Genomic DNA, 16,127 nt, shown 5'->3' with positions numbered 1-16,127 from the left:
GACATGCGCAGAACTGTTGCGTGAGTTTCCTGCCCAGAATCGCCCAGATTTTGTAATATTGGCGATTGGCGCGCTCGAAGAGTTTTCTCGGAAAAGTTGGCTTTCTTGAAATTGATCGTGAAGCCACTATAGTGGGTGGGGGATTTCAAAAGTGTAAACGTTCATTATTACAAAATTTCTTTGAAATCGCGTAAAGGAAGTATATAATTCATTTTTTTTTCCAAGAAGTAGTACGATCGGGATGTTATTGCGTCGAAATCAGCTGATGAAAATTCCCCCACCTTGATTTGATTTGTGGTATTAAATTAAGCTTACTTTAGGCATGACCATTCTTCGGAAACTGGTCTGAGGTAAGATGCATTTTATTTATATTTGACTTTAATCACCTTGTACCTATCACGCTCTTCAATGTAAAGGACACTGCTGACAATTATTACTCTGTCCCGCGTAAAAACAGCTTTCTCGCCACTCTAGCTCCAATCGCAAGAGTACAGGGGAATAATCCTGTGAAATACGTTGTCTCACTTATATGCTGTGTGCCATAGGAATGATTTTCTTCAAGGTTGGAGAAAACGCTACGCGATTCGAAGGGATCTAGGAAGGAAAAATGCGTCAATGTCCTGCAAACTGTTTGTAAGACCCTTTCAACGATCAGATTAGCTTTCTATTTGCAAATAATATAATGACTAATTAAGCTAAAGAAGATCATTCTTTTCTCTTGTTACTTAATACCTTAGGTGGAGTAGTTACTTGTGACTTTTGTGCTAACATTGTTTGTCAGGTGAAGCTAAACAAACTAAACTTATAAGCACTTAATATCAATATTATTGTTGTTGTTGTTGTTATTAGGGACCTTTAGATCGGAGTATGAGGACAACTCCAAGTAAAAGTTTTCTGTACTGAGCATGCATATGCATGAGGTTTGGAGGCCGACATTTTTAAAAGTGTGTATGCTCAGAATGGAAAACTCATACTCCTAGTTGCATGTCCTCGTCCTTCGATCTAAAGGTCCCTATTATTATTCAGATGGACAGACCTTATGCAACATTGCTGGTTTCTGCAATGAACCAATGTTAAATCATTTGCTTAGTTGACTTGAATTAAGGGGCAGTTTGGGTGGCATTTATCCCAGTATTCCTATCATGACATCACTTTTCACATGTAGCCCCTTTTTTCTCCTCTTACTTAAAGTGCTACTGTGACAAAATTCGCATCTTTCTGATCTAAGCCATTTTAAGACACAGCCATGTAGTCTGTATGAGACGAAGAATGCTGTTTACTCTTTCCCAATATCTCTTTCTGTTTCAGAGATATTAAAATTTTTTGCAAATTAGCAAAGGAATGACGTCATAAACTGAAATGAATTTTTATTCAAATATGATGAAAACGGATATCTTGGCTAATTTGTACCAGAAATGCTTGATTCTTTGCAGTACGATTCCAGTAGATGTGCTCCAGAATATGAGCATACCAATTTTGAATACCATGGCAACAGTTGCAGACCACAGTCACCTTTGGTGTTGTATTTTGATAATTGCCAATGGTGCCTCATCTGCATGACCCTGAAAGCATTTAAGTATATTAGGCAGAGTTTGTGACCTTGTTTTATTGTTTTTCTTGCTTAAGATTACTAAAAATATTGAAATCATGTTGGAGGGGACTAAAAAAGAGTGAGTTGCCATGTGAACCAATTTCCATAGGTGTGTTGCCTGTAGAACTATTTACCTACCAAGTTTCAATGGTTGCTGCAGCAAATTGACCGAGATCGCTCTATTTATATACTTGATGTTATATTGGGTTGAGTGAATGACGTCATCAGTCCTCTCATTTGCATATTTTACACATTAATTTTTTCAAATGTAAATATCTCCAGAACCAATGCAGGTATTTCCAAACAGTAAATACCATTTTTAATCTTTCCTAGAATTCTATATGATAAAACAAAAAAATTCAAGGGATAAAAATTTGATTGTAATACCACTTTAACACACATGATAGCAACATCATACACACAACAGTAAAAGTAGTAATTATTAAATTGCACTTCTTATTCTTTTTTCAAGGTTCTTTGGCATGGCCAAGCAGATCTTACAAACAATAGAATTTGTAGCTGCCTTGTGGAATTCATCAAATTAAATATGGCAAATCCATCTGAATTTGAAATGATAAATCCGGTTCCTAAGGACGTACATGAATCATTGACAAAAGAGCATGGAAAAGTCACATTGGATCTTACAGGATATGATCCCATTACACCAAAAGATTTTCCAGGAATCTGGAGCATTCATGGAATCAATGATCTTCGATTATTTTCAAACTATGTGAAGGAAATCCCGAGTGGATTCTGTGGACTAAAACAACTCAGGACACTTTTCATGAGTTGTAGTCCCATAAAACCAGATAATGGCCTTTTAAGATTGCCAGAACTGTTTGGTAACTTTTCACACCTTGAAGAACTGCATTTAGTTGGGAACCATTTTGAAGCCTTCCCTTTGCCAATTTGTCGGCTTTGTAAAGTCAAGAAACTTTACATGGATAATTGCACACTGACAAAGATTCCACAAGAAATACAGAATTTGTCAAGTCTTGTTGTGGTGGATTTTAGTTACAATAACCTTGGTAATGCTGGTAGTTTTCCTGATGAATTTTTTAATCTTCCAAATTTGAAAGACTTGTACCTTATTGATTGCCAGTTAATGGAGTTACCACCTACAGTAGGAAATCTGAAGAGCTTGGAAGGTCTCAGACTTGGAAAGAACAATCTATCAAAGCTTCCGGAAGAGTTATACAACCTGACCAATCTCAGGAAACTCAGCGCTGAAAGGAATCAGATATCAGAGTTGTCTCCAAGGCTTGGACAACTTTGCAACTTAAAACTTCTCTTGATTATGGAGAACACACTCGTAACCTTGCCGGATGAGATTAAGAATTTAGAAAGCTGCAAGCACATTAACGTGTTTGACAACAAACTCACCTGCATTCCTCGTTCCATTATTGAGATGCCTGTTCTTGACTCCTTAATAGTTGATGGAAACAGTAATTTAAGAAGACCACCCATTGATGTTTGCAAACGCGGATTGAGCAGTATCAGAGGTTATTTTGAGTCACTAGAGGCTGTTGACACACAGGCAGTTCATTCACAGCGTCTCAAAGTCATGTTACTGGGAGAAGCTGGTGCTGGAAAATCAAGTCTTGCATACGCCCTTGTGAATGCAACAGCGCTCACATTTCCAGACGGCCAAGCACATAGTACTGTGGGTGTTGATTTCTACACTTGGCGTCCAGTTCCTAATGGGATAGAGTTTCATATTGCTGATTTTGCCGGTCAGCGACGTTATCAACTCACTCATCCATTTTTTCTTTCTTCAGGTACTGTTATTATACACGTATATAGCATTTAACTACTGTAATACTACTGTAACAGTATATAGTATCAGGGTTGTCATTAAGTTTTGAAGCAGGTGTAGCACTCAAGATTTCACCCTTAACATGTAAATAAATGGCCAAAGGCCATGTAAAGGAAGGCCCGAAGGGCCGGAGCCCCTAGGGGGGTCTTGGGGCATGTTCCACCAGAAAATTCTTCAAATTAGACCCTCAGAAATGCATTTTCCAGCCCTCTGAGGTGCAATCAATCAAAAAGTGATGAAAATAAAACAGGGCAAAAAGATAAACTTCACAATGAATAAAGATATTTACTAACCATGTTGAAATGGTCATGCATCACAGAACCTTGAAAAATGGTCAGTGGAATCCCATTTATATCAAGTAATGATTTTGTTACCGAAAATGGCGTGGGAATCCAACAACGATCGATCGGGGGTGTTCTCCAAAGGTTTCTTACAGAAAATGTTTGGATTTTTATTAAAAGCATGTCTTAGAATCAGGAACACAGACAACACAAGGCAGTAATTACATTTTCTTTAGAAGTTAAATGTTTATAAATAAATTTCAATTTGTTTTGTGCCGTGAATATTTATTCTGCAGCAACCATCACCCGTAACATTGACTGGGCTCAGCCGTAACAGGTGTTACGGGTAACGGCCCCTAATGACAGCCCTGTATTATTATATGGCTTGTGTTTGTAGCCGATATAATGCGTGCTCTGATTGGCTAATTGTGACTGAATTGTAGGGCATTATTCTCCCGTAATGCCCACGGGCTGATTACGGGCTTGCAAAAACAAAGCAAAAGGTAATTAAAAAGCCATATAATAAACTACTTACTAACCGAGCTAGCTCGAGCCGTACTGGGGAATATTGGCCCTCAGTCGTTTTTGTACGGACCTCGCTGCGCTCGGTCCGTACTGCCACAATCTCGGGCCAATATTTCCCAGTACGGCCCTCCCGCTCAGTTAGTAAGAAGTTACTATTCCTCGATAATAGCTAGTTTTCACAGTGACATCATCAAATTCTACAATCAAAATCGCAAGGTCTTCAGAATTTTTATCTACAGTCGTACACCAACAGGGCGGCACCATACAAAACTCTTTAAACTTGTGTGAAATGCTTCGACAAACGATGAACTGCAGTCAGACCTGAGAACTGGAGAGGTGGTTATTTTGTTTGAATTCCTACAACATTCCAAGTTTTTGGCCCTTTTTATTGAACGGTTTCGAATATTAATTTGTTTGTTTCGTGACAGTAAAAACAATCTATGGAGTGTGAAAGTGAAGTTTTGAGATTTTTGGTATCACCTGGCCCAAATAATTCCAATCTTGTCTTTTATTAAAGAGGGAAATCAACCTGCGCAGAAAAAAGTCTTTGTAGCAGGACTACAACCATGGATTACCCCTGGGATTTTAAACCCAGGCGACTTTTTTTTTTGGGGGGGGAGGGGAGAGAGAGGGTAGGGCACGTGCATGCCAGTGTTCCCTTCCTGCTTCCCTTTAATGGAAGTGCTTCAAATATTACAGCTGATTACTAACTGTCATTCTGTGTTGGCATACTCTTTTAGAGGCACTGCATGTCTTGGTCGTTGATCTCTTCAACTACGATTCAACTGAAAGCTGTTTTTGCAAAACCATTGGTGATTGGCTAGATTTGGTTACATCTCGTTTGTTGAAGCCACGAGTCATGATAGTCCCAACACATTTGGATGAATTTGAAACCAGTGATGATTGCCTCGTCAAAAGTCGGTGTGATGATATCGTTAACCGTGTGATGCATTACTGCAAAGGGCAGAGCGCATTGATTGACCTTGAAATCTTAGAAAAGAAGAAGAAAGGATTGAAAAATGCTGTACAGGGAGGCAGTGATCCTGAATGGAAGAAAAATAATCCCCCAATCATCTCTTCAGGTTTATCCAAAGGACCGGTTAGTTACATTTGTCTGACTGATTGAGTTTGTATGATAATTATGCAGATTGAAGAGCATCTGTTAGTCAACCATATCAAAGGCCAAATTGGAAAATACTCCTTATTCTTCATAATGTAGGAAAGCCAAACTTAGTATTATCTTGCCTTATCATTCAGTCAAAAATCAATACAGTCGAACCTCAATTATTCGGATTTCTCGATTATCTGGACTTGTTCTCTGGTCCCAACTTTGCCATGAATATTTATAAATTAGTCATGATCAAGATCCGTAGCCATATTCTTTTTAAAACTACAGAGTTGAAAAAAAGTGAAGTAAAGGCAAGTTTGTTTCACTTTCAAAAAGCAAAATAAAGCAGCGCTCGCACGCGTCGTAACTTACATGTAAGCAGAACTTTCAAATGAGTTCTGATTGGCTTAGAGTTGCTTTGTTACTAAATGTTGCTTTCTTAATGTAATCAGTTTCTGTTCTCAACTATCCGGACTATTTCGTCTAGTCCAAACAAGTCTGGATAATCGAGGTGCAACTGTATTAGAATTTGTTCCGGATATTACACCCAAATATCTTATCGAGAAAACTTAAGTTATGCAAAGCATTTGAGACATGAAATAAGGCTTTTATTAAGATCTTTAGTAATATCAATTTTACTGTATTTTATTGCACATATTAATTTTGTTTAATTCAGGATCAATTATCGGATAATGAGAGTTACATTGCAATGGTTCCAGTCAGTAGTATTGGGGAACTCACTGGAATGAAAGAGCTACAAGATGAGATCATCCGTGTGGCAAATGACTCCCAACTGTTTCCCTCTGTTGGCAGAGATTTACCAGAGGATTGGATTACACTTGAGAAAGCATTGAAGAATCTAAGAGTGAAGAATCAAGTTCACTGCATGTCTTTCAATGAGTTTGAAATCTTTACAAAAGAACATACTAGTCTTTCTCCCTTGGGAACGAGGTCTGCCCTCTCATACTTGGATTCAATTGGAGAATTGAGATATTACAAGAGCATTCCATCCGACTATGATGTCTTCATTGACCTGAAGTGGTTGGCAAAGTTGGTTAAGTGCTTGTTTCGTCATGATTTGGAGGCAACACTGAAATTTGATGAAGTGTATTTCAAGTATAATGTCATTGGGGGTAATTTTGAAAACCTCAAGACAAAACTACTAAAAGAAGCATTGTTGTCTGAGTCTCTTTTGAGGTAATGTATTCAGAAATGATAAGGCTCCAGTTCCCATGATAATGACGTGAGAAGGGTGGGAAACTAGTTTGTGGTTTGGCAATGAGAAAAAGGACAACAGACTGAAAATTAGAGTTCTAGGCAGGATTCAATCCTATGACCTCTGAAACACCGATTGGATGCTCTACCCATTGAACTACTACAACGCCCAGACAGCTGTGTCTCGCTGGTCTGCGGTAGATGACATTTAAAGTGAAAGTGAAAGTGAAAGTGAAAGAAACAGGGAATTAAGAATCTTGACAAAAATAATATTTCGGAAGTCACTTTGTGTGTAAGAAATCACCCTGTAGTGAGCCAGGCTACGACAGTGACAATGATATTTAACAATGCATTATTATTCCCTTGCTTAATCATCATGGTTATGTATAGGAAATTGCATGACCACAAGTGCATTTTGTGATTTATATATAGGCATGAGAAGTTACAAAACATCACAAGTGACCATAAATCACAAAATGCACAAGCAAGTTCGTACAATTTATACTCAACAAAATTGCTCCATCCCTGTGTTTCCGTAGCAACTTCTGTATTGCAATCTATAACCTATTCGTGAATTTGCCATCAACCAATCAGAAACGTGATATTCTGGTCATTTTGTTCCTTAGGTTAATTTGCAACCAAACTAGGTCATTTTGTTTCAACCTACAATAGGTCAATTTGGGGCAGGTACATTGTACAAAACCCAGGTCACAGGTCATTGTTTTACCTATACAGATCATCCTAAACATTCATTAAAGCTAACCTTAAGCCCAATTAGGCCTAAACAAACGTTTTTCGGCCTATTGTTAGCATTTGTAAATGGTGAGGGTTGCTTCTGTATTGGTAAAACAATGACCTGTGCCCTGTGTTTTGTACCTGCTCCAAACTGACTTAAGTTGAAACCACGTGATCTAAGTTAAAACACGTTGACCTAGGTAAATTGAAACAGAATGACCAAGTTTGGTTCCCAAGGAACAAAATTACCTGCAACATATAATAAATTAAGTTATGATTACTGCAATAAGGCTAGTGAGACTAATTTCAAAGTTTGTCTGTGACGATTCAACTGTGATGGGCAGCTGTACTTGGATTTCAGTGTTAGTGTGGATGTATTCTTTGATTGCACTCATGGTTTGACCTTGTTGAGCTGTCATGGCAATAAGCTGCAACAAAAATGTTTTTGCCAAAACAATAGAAAAACGCAGGTCACGTTTTGCATATTTTAATTAACATGCAAAACTTGAGCTGCATTTTTCTTTCTGCATTGTTCTTTCCACCAACATGGGTGCTGTGATGTCAGGTGGGATCAAAGAATATCAGGTTTTCCATAATAAACATGTAGATAAAAGTATTCAGTTTACAAGTTTTTGATTTAGTGTTTAGTGTACCCTGCATTTTTGTTTGTTTGTTTGTTTGCATATTAGGTGTCTGTGGCATGAAATGAATCTTGATGATGACATGTTCCCACAAATGGTAGAACTGCTGCATCACCTCGGCCTTGCATGCCCAATGCCCCCTGATGGTTCAGATGAGCGGAGTCTTTTAGTTCCATGGTTCTTGAGAGAATATCCTGAGGCAGTAGACCCCATGCCAGACACCTTACACGAAGATCAGGTATGTACAGATCGTTGGTGTACAAGTCATGTATATCTAGGGTCTGACTTGTGCAATAAACATACATGTAGGCACAAGTATGTACAATCATTATTTTTTTTGCTGTGCTGGAGACAATTGTGACTCCACACACAATGTAGCACACATGACAACCCTACCACGGTCCACCACCTCGCTTCTGTCACACTGACAAGGCTGTCAGTACAATGCTACCAATTAATTTTTTTATTTCCCGCTGGAGGGGACATGTGGGAGTAAAAATTATGAGAAAAAACAGCGATGGTCCAAACTAGGTTAGATCTGCAATGATTTTCAACAATGAATATGTGCACCCTTGCACAATGCAGCATATGGCATATAGCCCTAACTCTGAAACCACTTTTATACATTCTATAACGTGAATGAGATGGAAGAATCTCAAAGAGTACTGTTTCTAAGATAGTGCAAAGTTGTATTTTGAGGTGATGTTTTCATCAATGCCACCGTCATAGGTTTTAAAGTTCCTATTTAATGAAGGTCTACAAAAACAATTTCAGCCTAAAGTCAGGAGATTTGACAGCTGTTGGAACCATGAGGTAGATTTAAGAACCCCCATCATTGTTATTGTCACTATTCACTCCACCTACAGGACGAGATTCATCTGCTGTTTATGATGGCTTACCTGCCTCCTGGTTTATTCAATCGTCTTCGAGTCCGTTGCTGTTCTCCACACTATGACCACTACAATTGGAAGGATCATGTGATACTGTTAATGAATGAGCACCGTGTACTGATCTGGAACGATAAACATCCTCCTGGAACAGAATCGAACTCACCTGCAATTCATATCAGAGGAAGTACGCCCAAGGGTTGTAGAGAAATACTATGGGAAGTTCTCCTACATCTTGTGCAGGTGAGTACCAAATTAACAATCAAACAACTAAAACCTCTTCTTCCCTGAAATTGGTACTATGATCAAAAAATCACTTCCCTTTTTTCTTCAAATTTTGAAAGTGTGATTGCTCAACACCTGACTGGCAAAATTTTGAGCTTTGATTTTTGTCCAAATGCTGTTTATTTTGAGTGTAAGTTTTGGATTTCATGGTCTGCCATTACTCACGTTAAAAACTGACCGATTGGACCTCAGAGCGTGGGATCTAAGAAAAGTGACATCATTGACTCACTAACTTCAACGCAAGTTAAATAATCTGAAAGCCCAAAACTCTGCATATTTTATTCAGCTGTGTACACACACATTGCACTCTTAAACTATTTTCTCCTCGATCCAGGTCTCTCAAGATTTTAAAATTAGTAATGGCAGACCAAAAGAAAACAAATTCCAGTTAAAATAAACAGGTGATTTATTTTAATCAAGGCTTAAAACCAAAGAAAAATAAAAATTGACTTGTAACTGATGCGGTTATGCCTTCTGCTGACACGACAACAATCAAGACTGTTGCCGAAAGTGGAGCGTTTTCAAACCAATACCGTTCATCTGTCATGTAAACAGTGAAACCACATCAATTTCAATAGTGACTATTTTGGTGGGAAATGTGCATTGTTTGATTAAAAATGGTGAATTTAGCACGTAGTGCAGCACTTGCTTATATCATCACGGCTTTGATTTGCTGGCAAAAACGGTTCCGTGTAAACACTTCCAAAGGTTTCAAGGTTTCAAGGTTGTGAAATCGCATCGATGTGAAACTGCATTTGTATAAACGCAGCCTTAGATGAGGTAGGTAATTTACAGAATCTTTATCAGTGCATTTGATAAAAACCAATCACAGAATTGACTATCAAAAATGGCTTAAGTCACATTGCAGAATGTTCTTGAATATCGATTTCCTTCAACTACGACAGGAAACAGAAGCACTGTTGGCAGAATGGCAGAGACTGAATGTACAGCGTTTTTCATTATGCCCACCTTGTACGCAGAAAGGGAAACCAAGGCCTTGCCTATTTCCATGCAACTGGATGAGTACTAATTCAGCGAGCAAGGGTCTTTCCACACAGACAAAGATTTGCAAGAAGGGCAGCATGTTTTTGAGAGGAGAAAAGTTTGACATCAACCTTATCTATCCACCTCCTGGTGAGTTGCCAAATAATAACAGAATCAAGTACTTGCTCTTCCTCAGTCTGGATATCAGTATAAAAGATGAGTAAAGTGGACCAAACTCAATGGGTCAAGCATTTCAAACGATCAAGATTGCTTTCATAAACATGCAACTTCAATGTTTAGATCTGTTGATCGCATTGTTTTCAGACAATAAAAACTTAAGAACCAAGCTGATTGAAAAAAGCCAAAATTTGGCTTTAATCATATCGTAATTTAATGAAACGTGACCCAGTCCACTTTAGTGATTATAGTGAAAAAGCACTGGCTAAAAATTCTAACTTACTTTCTAAAGGCATGTTTGGTGAGATGAGTTTTCACTGTTACATCCATCCCTTTATTCAGAGAGATTAAGCTTTTGTGGCACGAGATCCTGCTTATTTGGAAAAATTGTGCCAATTAAGAACCATACTTGACAATGAGTGCCCCTTTTTTTTTAATAGAGACAAAGTTAGGCTGGTAAATAGTACTTTTCTTATAAGTCAGTGCAGTTAATTCTGGATAAGCAGATAGTCCTATTTCCCATTGGACTTTGTCTGGGTCAATATTCCTTTAGAGAAAAGGAAAGAAGCAAAGTCATTTTTTTTTCAACACAATACAAATGAGTAATAATGAGATTCATCTTCTATCGATTCCTCCTCACTTCCTGGATGAGTTCATTTCCCCCACTGACACTTCGGAACAAATTATTTCCTTGATTGTTAAATTTATGTTGTGTTATGAGATTACTAACGTTGTTGTTGTGTTAAAGATGTCGTGAAGAGGGTGTTAGATGCTCCTTCACGTCATGAGCCAGGTACAGTTTTCGTTTGTAAAATGTATGTTTTAAAGAACATGCATATAATTTTTTTCAAAGAATTACCTATGTAGTTAAAACTAAAACAATCACCTTAGGCTCGGTGAATATCGGTTAACAAAGAACCTTGACTTCGTCTTTGTTTGTATTCACCAATATTCATTGTGTTGTTTAATGTGTTGAAATATGAAGTATTTCAACACAAATTTACAAATTAAAAGCAGTTTGAACCTATAAGTTGGTAATGGAGAATACAATTGCAAACACTTAGTTCTTTAATTAAGGTGCTGAAATATATATAGAGTAGTGAAAGTAAAATTACAAGGTGAAAACAATTTGAGTTCCCTTCTTTCCTTTACCATAGCGTTCAAGTTTGTCAAATAAAATATTATGATTAACTGTATCGAATGCTTTTGAGAGATCAAGGAAAATACCAACAGCTATGTCACCACAATCCAAAGCGGAGGAAATCTTATCCTGCAAATCAATCAAAGCAAGTGTAGTGGAGTGATTTTTCCTGAAGCCATACCGCTCATCACAAAGGACATTAAATTAGACAGTTATTTAAACAGTTATAAATTGTTCTCTCAAGAAATTTGGAAAAACTAGGTCGAACCGAAAAAGGGCTATAGTTAGTGAATAGCGACTGCTCATTAGCTTTGAATACCTGTGTTATCTTCATTTGATCTAGTACAATGATTAATTGGATAGAAGAGCTCTCCTTTTCTCCCTCCCATCACAAAGAGAAAACCTGTCCAAGGCGTAGTAGCGATACTCCAAGTTGCTTTGTGCTAAGAAAATTGGGATGCGCTTTAATTGTATGAGCCCCTTGGACTTGCATGCAACTCTTCCCTATCCCAAATAATTTATGGTGAGAAGGAAAAACAGATATTGCAAACCCCACCCTCACCCTACAATTCTGGCAATGATGAAGCGCGCAGTCTCAGTGGTCACGACGTTTACTGTGCCCTTGAACAGCTCAACTCAGTGCTCCTTTGCTGGAGTCGAACAAACAGCATTTCAATTACTAGTGCAGATGCTCCACATCAACTGAGCTTTTGGCCATGAAACTTCAGGTAAAGTTTTAACAAGTAATACTCTCTACAGTTTCAGAAGATGTTCCCCAAGCCCTCATTGCTGATGTTTCTCAGCAAATCACAAAGCAGTGGACCATAGTTGCTTCCTACCTGGGAATTCAGAATGACAAGGTAGATGCTCTGGATGCAGACAACAATTCATATGCTGACAAAATCATTGCTATGCTGAATGCATGGAAACGCCAAGAGACGAACAAAGCTACAAGGAGCAACCTTGTGAAAGCTCTTGAGAAGGCTAACAGGAATGACGTTGCTGAAAAAGTCAGACTTTTCAAAGAACAGTAAATTTATTCAAACAGTTTGTTTTCTAGCTTCACAGTATGATTAATAAATATACAGTGTAAAGACTGAAATTACAATTTGCTTTTACCAGAAAGGGTTTTTCCTTCAAAGATTTTTAAGTGGCAAGTTTTAGCTTAAGCACCTCAAAGGTACTCTGAGAATGCTACGTTATTGACAGTCGTGTAGAAAAAGAATTATTTTATGAAATTGCTTTTGTACATTTATTGAAAGAGTGATACTACAGAAGAGTGCTATACTTTAAAATGGAGTAATCGACTTTAATAACCATAAAGATTACAAGATAGGATGAAAAGAAATTTTAAGACCAAATGATAACTGGGGCCACATTTTAGTGTAAAATTCCAAGTCAGTTTAAGTAGATTTCTTATACATTAATTAATTTTGTGAAAGGGATTTAAGGGATAAAAATATTTACAAAATAAATAAATTTTATAATTATTTTTAAGCCAGTGTGATTGTTTTCTCATTATTTTATTTCTGGTTCCACAGTTGAGCAAATGTAACTCAATGGGTAAAGCATCTGACTATGTTAAAGAGTTTGTTGGTTTGTACAGTCATGTACTATCGATCTCAGACGTCCGTGGACAAGGGCCTTTTTTCAGCCCACTTCACGGACCATTGATTTCAGTTGAAAAATTCTGATCATGTGATAACATTTTTTGTGGCTCTGTGGTTTCGAAAATGCCGACCACATGCCGCTAGTCCTTCATTCTTCCCAGGGCCAAGAAAAGAAAAAACCTGAAGAAAAGTTTCCACCTGCTTCTTATTTCCTCAGACAAGGCTTTTCCTGGGTTATCCATAACAGCTTCGGCCGGTGTTACTCGCCGTCAACATCGTTTCGCGCTTTTCTCTTTGGGAACAACAACAGTAAATAGCGTCACGAGATCGGTATTTTCCAAACCGCAGGGCCACAAAAAATGTTATCACATGATCAGACTTTTTTAACTGCAGACTGAAATCAACGATCTGTGAAGTGAGCTTTAAAAAAGCCCTTGTCCACGGATGTGTGAGATCGATAGTATCCTGCCCAGTCCATGGGCCCACTTCTCTGAGTCCTGAAAACCTCTCAGGCCCGAAAAGCCATTTGTGAAAGTGCCAACTGCTTGTTGTGGAAAGCCGATCTTTTAACTTGTTTTCAAGGTAACAAAAAGAAAAATGACTGGGAAGTTTGACAACTTAAATCCTCTCTGTTCTTGAGATACAAAAGGAATTGTTATATACCTAGACTTTCACTCAACAAAACGAGCACTGTGATTGGTTGATTCTTGGTCACATGGCCCTGATCAAATTCAAATGTATCCCGACCGGGATACAATTCCGCAGTTGTTGCCCGCTCCAGATGTTTTGCTGCGATTGTTGCAGGAAAAGTCTAAATATATAACAAAGCACTTAACGTCTGGTCCCTTGGGAAACTAATTAGTTTGTTTTCTCTTGAGTCTGTCTCGGGAAACATGAGGACCGACTCTCGGGAAAACAAAACTAACTGTTTCCCTCGGGACCATACATTAAGCGTATATTGTAACACCCGAAAATGACCCATAAAGTTTCGGGACTTTCAAGAAACGTGCCCCAGGACTTTGATTTTTCAGTTGTCCCTTCACCTGTTGCCAAGCAATATCCTCTTTCCCATAGGCACATTACGCCATGTGATATCAATAGTTGCATTGACCTTTGTTATTTTACACATTCTGTCATAAGATCACCAATTGCACAGTTTGACATACAGAAGAGTGAACCATCATTTCAGGGATTAATATGGATGCACTTCAGAAGGCAAGATTTCCAAGAATCTCACAATGTGGTTTGTGGGAAACATGCAGTATACCAATACCAGAGAAATGTGCAGCATACCTTGTACCAGCTTTGAAAAGTTAAACTCCTGTTTATCAAAAAGGTTTTTGAAATTTTTATTTAATGAATTCTCAATTTTTGGTATTTCCCTCTAATTGCCGCTGAGAGGATTGGAGATTGTGTAAGGCTAAACACAGGTAATGAGCAAAAGTTTCTTTTCACTTCAAGACCAAAGAACACACATAGATTCCAGTCCTATTCTTTAATTTGCTAATTACACTGTGCACAGCATTCAGGTTGCACTGTAATAAAACAACTTGCTTTGATAAAATAACTATAAGTGAAATCTAAAATGTTAAAACACAACAGAATCCTACACTTTGTCAGTCATTTGGCCTTTCTCTTCTTCTTTAGAGGGCCATCAACTTTGGCTTCTTTCGACGTGCTTGCTCCATATTTCCTCACAAACTCTCCAACATCAAACTTTCTTTTGCAGCCATTGTAGTTCATGTAACGAATTTTTCCAAACACTGGCCTTTCAGCCCATCCTTGATCATGAATTCCACAAATTGACCACATACATCCTGCACGTATTAAAACCAAGCACACAATCTTGTAGTTCCCTTAATTTTCATCAAATGGCAATTTACATCTCTCCAACGTCAGAGTGAAACTTTCGGGTTTTACTCATTACAAATGCCAGACCGTTTTACTTTTCAGCGGGGGCCACACCCTTTCTCCCCTGAGAAAGACACTGGACAGGTATATTTTGCTCTACCTAACACCAGATGATTTTACCGTCAACAGGGTCAGCCCAGGGGGGTGGGGGGGGGGGGGGAAGGGGAAAGGATGAAATTTGCAGTAAGAGCATTTCAGACGTTTTCGATTATTGGTCATCAACTTACGAAATACAGGTTCACAAGGATTGTTTTGCAAGTACTTAGAGTAAGCCGTTGAGTGTATTGTGTTGTAAACTAGCAGTTTTTACAGTCGAGTGCTTGTATTTAGCATTCCTGTACACCACCACCCTATATTTTCCTTTCAACAGTTCACTTGGTGAGACAGGTACACTGTATCTGGATGGGGCTCATTGCCAGTTTGGAGGGGTATTTGCCCTCAGTCGACAAAGGTTGCCACTACAAAGAAGGTCCCCAGAGGCACAAGTCCCTGGATCAGAGTTTATGGTTGGGCTGGAAGAATTTGCTATCTGTGAGGGGAGGGGGAAGTAACCTCTGTGATACCCCCCGCATACCCCTGACAACCACTTTAGTTAATGTAGGATAAAATGGTTTTATTTTTGATATCATGTCTTACCAACATAGCCATTAGGATCAGTGCCATCCAATGAGTATTTGTCATTGAGATAGAGAGATATCTCAAGACCTTCTTCAGGTGATGTGGTCCACTCAAGAATTTTCTTTGCCCAGTACATCCTTAAGAAACCATGCATTTTGCCTTCATTTACCAATTGAAGCTTCCATGGAAAAAAAAAAGAAAAAAAATGAGCAGAATATAGACAAGTTTCCATTGATATTAATGTGTACATTTTACTTCATTAACATACAAACTTACAGAAGGCATCAAGCCATTTTAAGTAGTGTGAGATGTTAGCTATCAAAAACTAAGAAATTTTCCAGGGACAAAAGTGCTAATGAGCCTACACATTATTGGTAGAATTTTAAAATTTTAAAGCAATCTTGGTACATCTGGTACATCTGGCTAAAATTTCAGAGATAAATAATTATGCAATGAACTGATTTCTAGGCTAGGCAATTACAAAGATCACTAAGCAGTTCATGCCAAAGACACAAACTTGTAAACAAACCCCTGTTTTTTTACTTTTTGTATATCATCCAGGGAGAGGACGAAAGGGCCAACATGCAGGGCAGGTCATATGC

At 38.2% G+C, this 16,127-nt stretch overlaps 2 protein-coding genes across 2 annotated transcripts in view; one reads left to right on the top strand and one right to left on the bottom strand.

Moving 5' to 3' along the window:
• The first annotated feature begins 18 nt into the window (after positions 1-18).
• On the top strand, positions 19-12,880 carry LOC138042255 (malignant fibrous histiocytoma-amplified sequence 1 homolog). The gene is made up of 9 exons (XM_068888079.1): positions 19-350; positions 2,064-3,369; positions 4,954-5,312; positions 5,998-6,518; positions 7,961-8,150; positions 8,779-9,042; positions 9,990-10,218; positions 10,994-11,038; positions 12,146-12,880. Exons 2-9 carry the CDS (start codon positions 2,139-2,141, stop codon positions 12,418-12,420), a joined length of 3,114 nt encoding a protein of 1,037 aa, XP_068744180.1. The 5' UTR covers positions 19-350; positions 2,064-2,138; the 3' UTR covers positions 12,421-12,880.
• Positions 12,881-14,476: 1,596 nt separating this feature from the next.
• Positions 14,477-16,127, bottom strand: part of LOC138042256 (deoxyribodipyrimidine photo-lyase-like) — a 13,113-nt gene continuing 11,462 nt past the window's right edge. Inside the window, exons 7-8 of the mRNA XM_068888081.1 lie at positions 15,544-15,703; positions 14,477-14,813 (exon numbers count right to left, since the gene is read on the bottom strand). Coding sequence (XP_068744182.1) covers positions 14,617-14,813; positions 15,544-15,703 — 357 coding nt within the window. The 3' untranslated portion in view covers positions 14,477-14,616. The remainder of the gene's footprint in view (positions 14,814-15,543; positions 15,704-16,127) is intronic.

The sequence above is a fragment of the Montipora capricornis genome, chromosome 3 (assembly GCF_036669925.1).
Source record: "Montipora capricornis isolate CH-2021 chromosome 3, ASM3666992v2, whole genome shotgun sequence".
Classification (NCBI taxonomy): Eukaryota; Metazoa; Cnidaria; class Anthozoa; order Scleractinia; family Acroporidae; genus Montipora; species Montipora capricornis.
This window is presented reverse-complemented; position numbering and strand designations above follow the sequence as displayed.

What these genes read in the sequence shown, in the direction of transcription:
- LOC138042255 (XM_068888079.1), top strand. Translation starts at nt 2,139, where the DNA reads ATGGCAAATCCATCTGAATTTGAAATGATAAATCCGGTTCCTAAGGAC. An exon ending in TCCATTTTTTCTTTCTTCAG is followed by an intron (nt 3,370 to 4,953) that starts GTACTGTTATTA and finishes ATACTCTTTTAG; the next exon opens with AGGCACTGCATGTCTTGGTC. An exon ending in TTCTCCTACATCTTGTGCAG is followed by an intron (nt 9,043 to 9,989) that starts GTGAGTACCAAA and finishes CAACTACGACAG; the next exon opens with GAAACAGAAGCACTGTTGGC.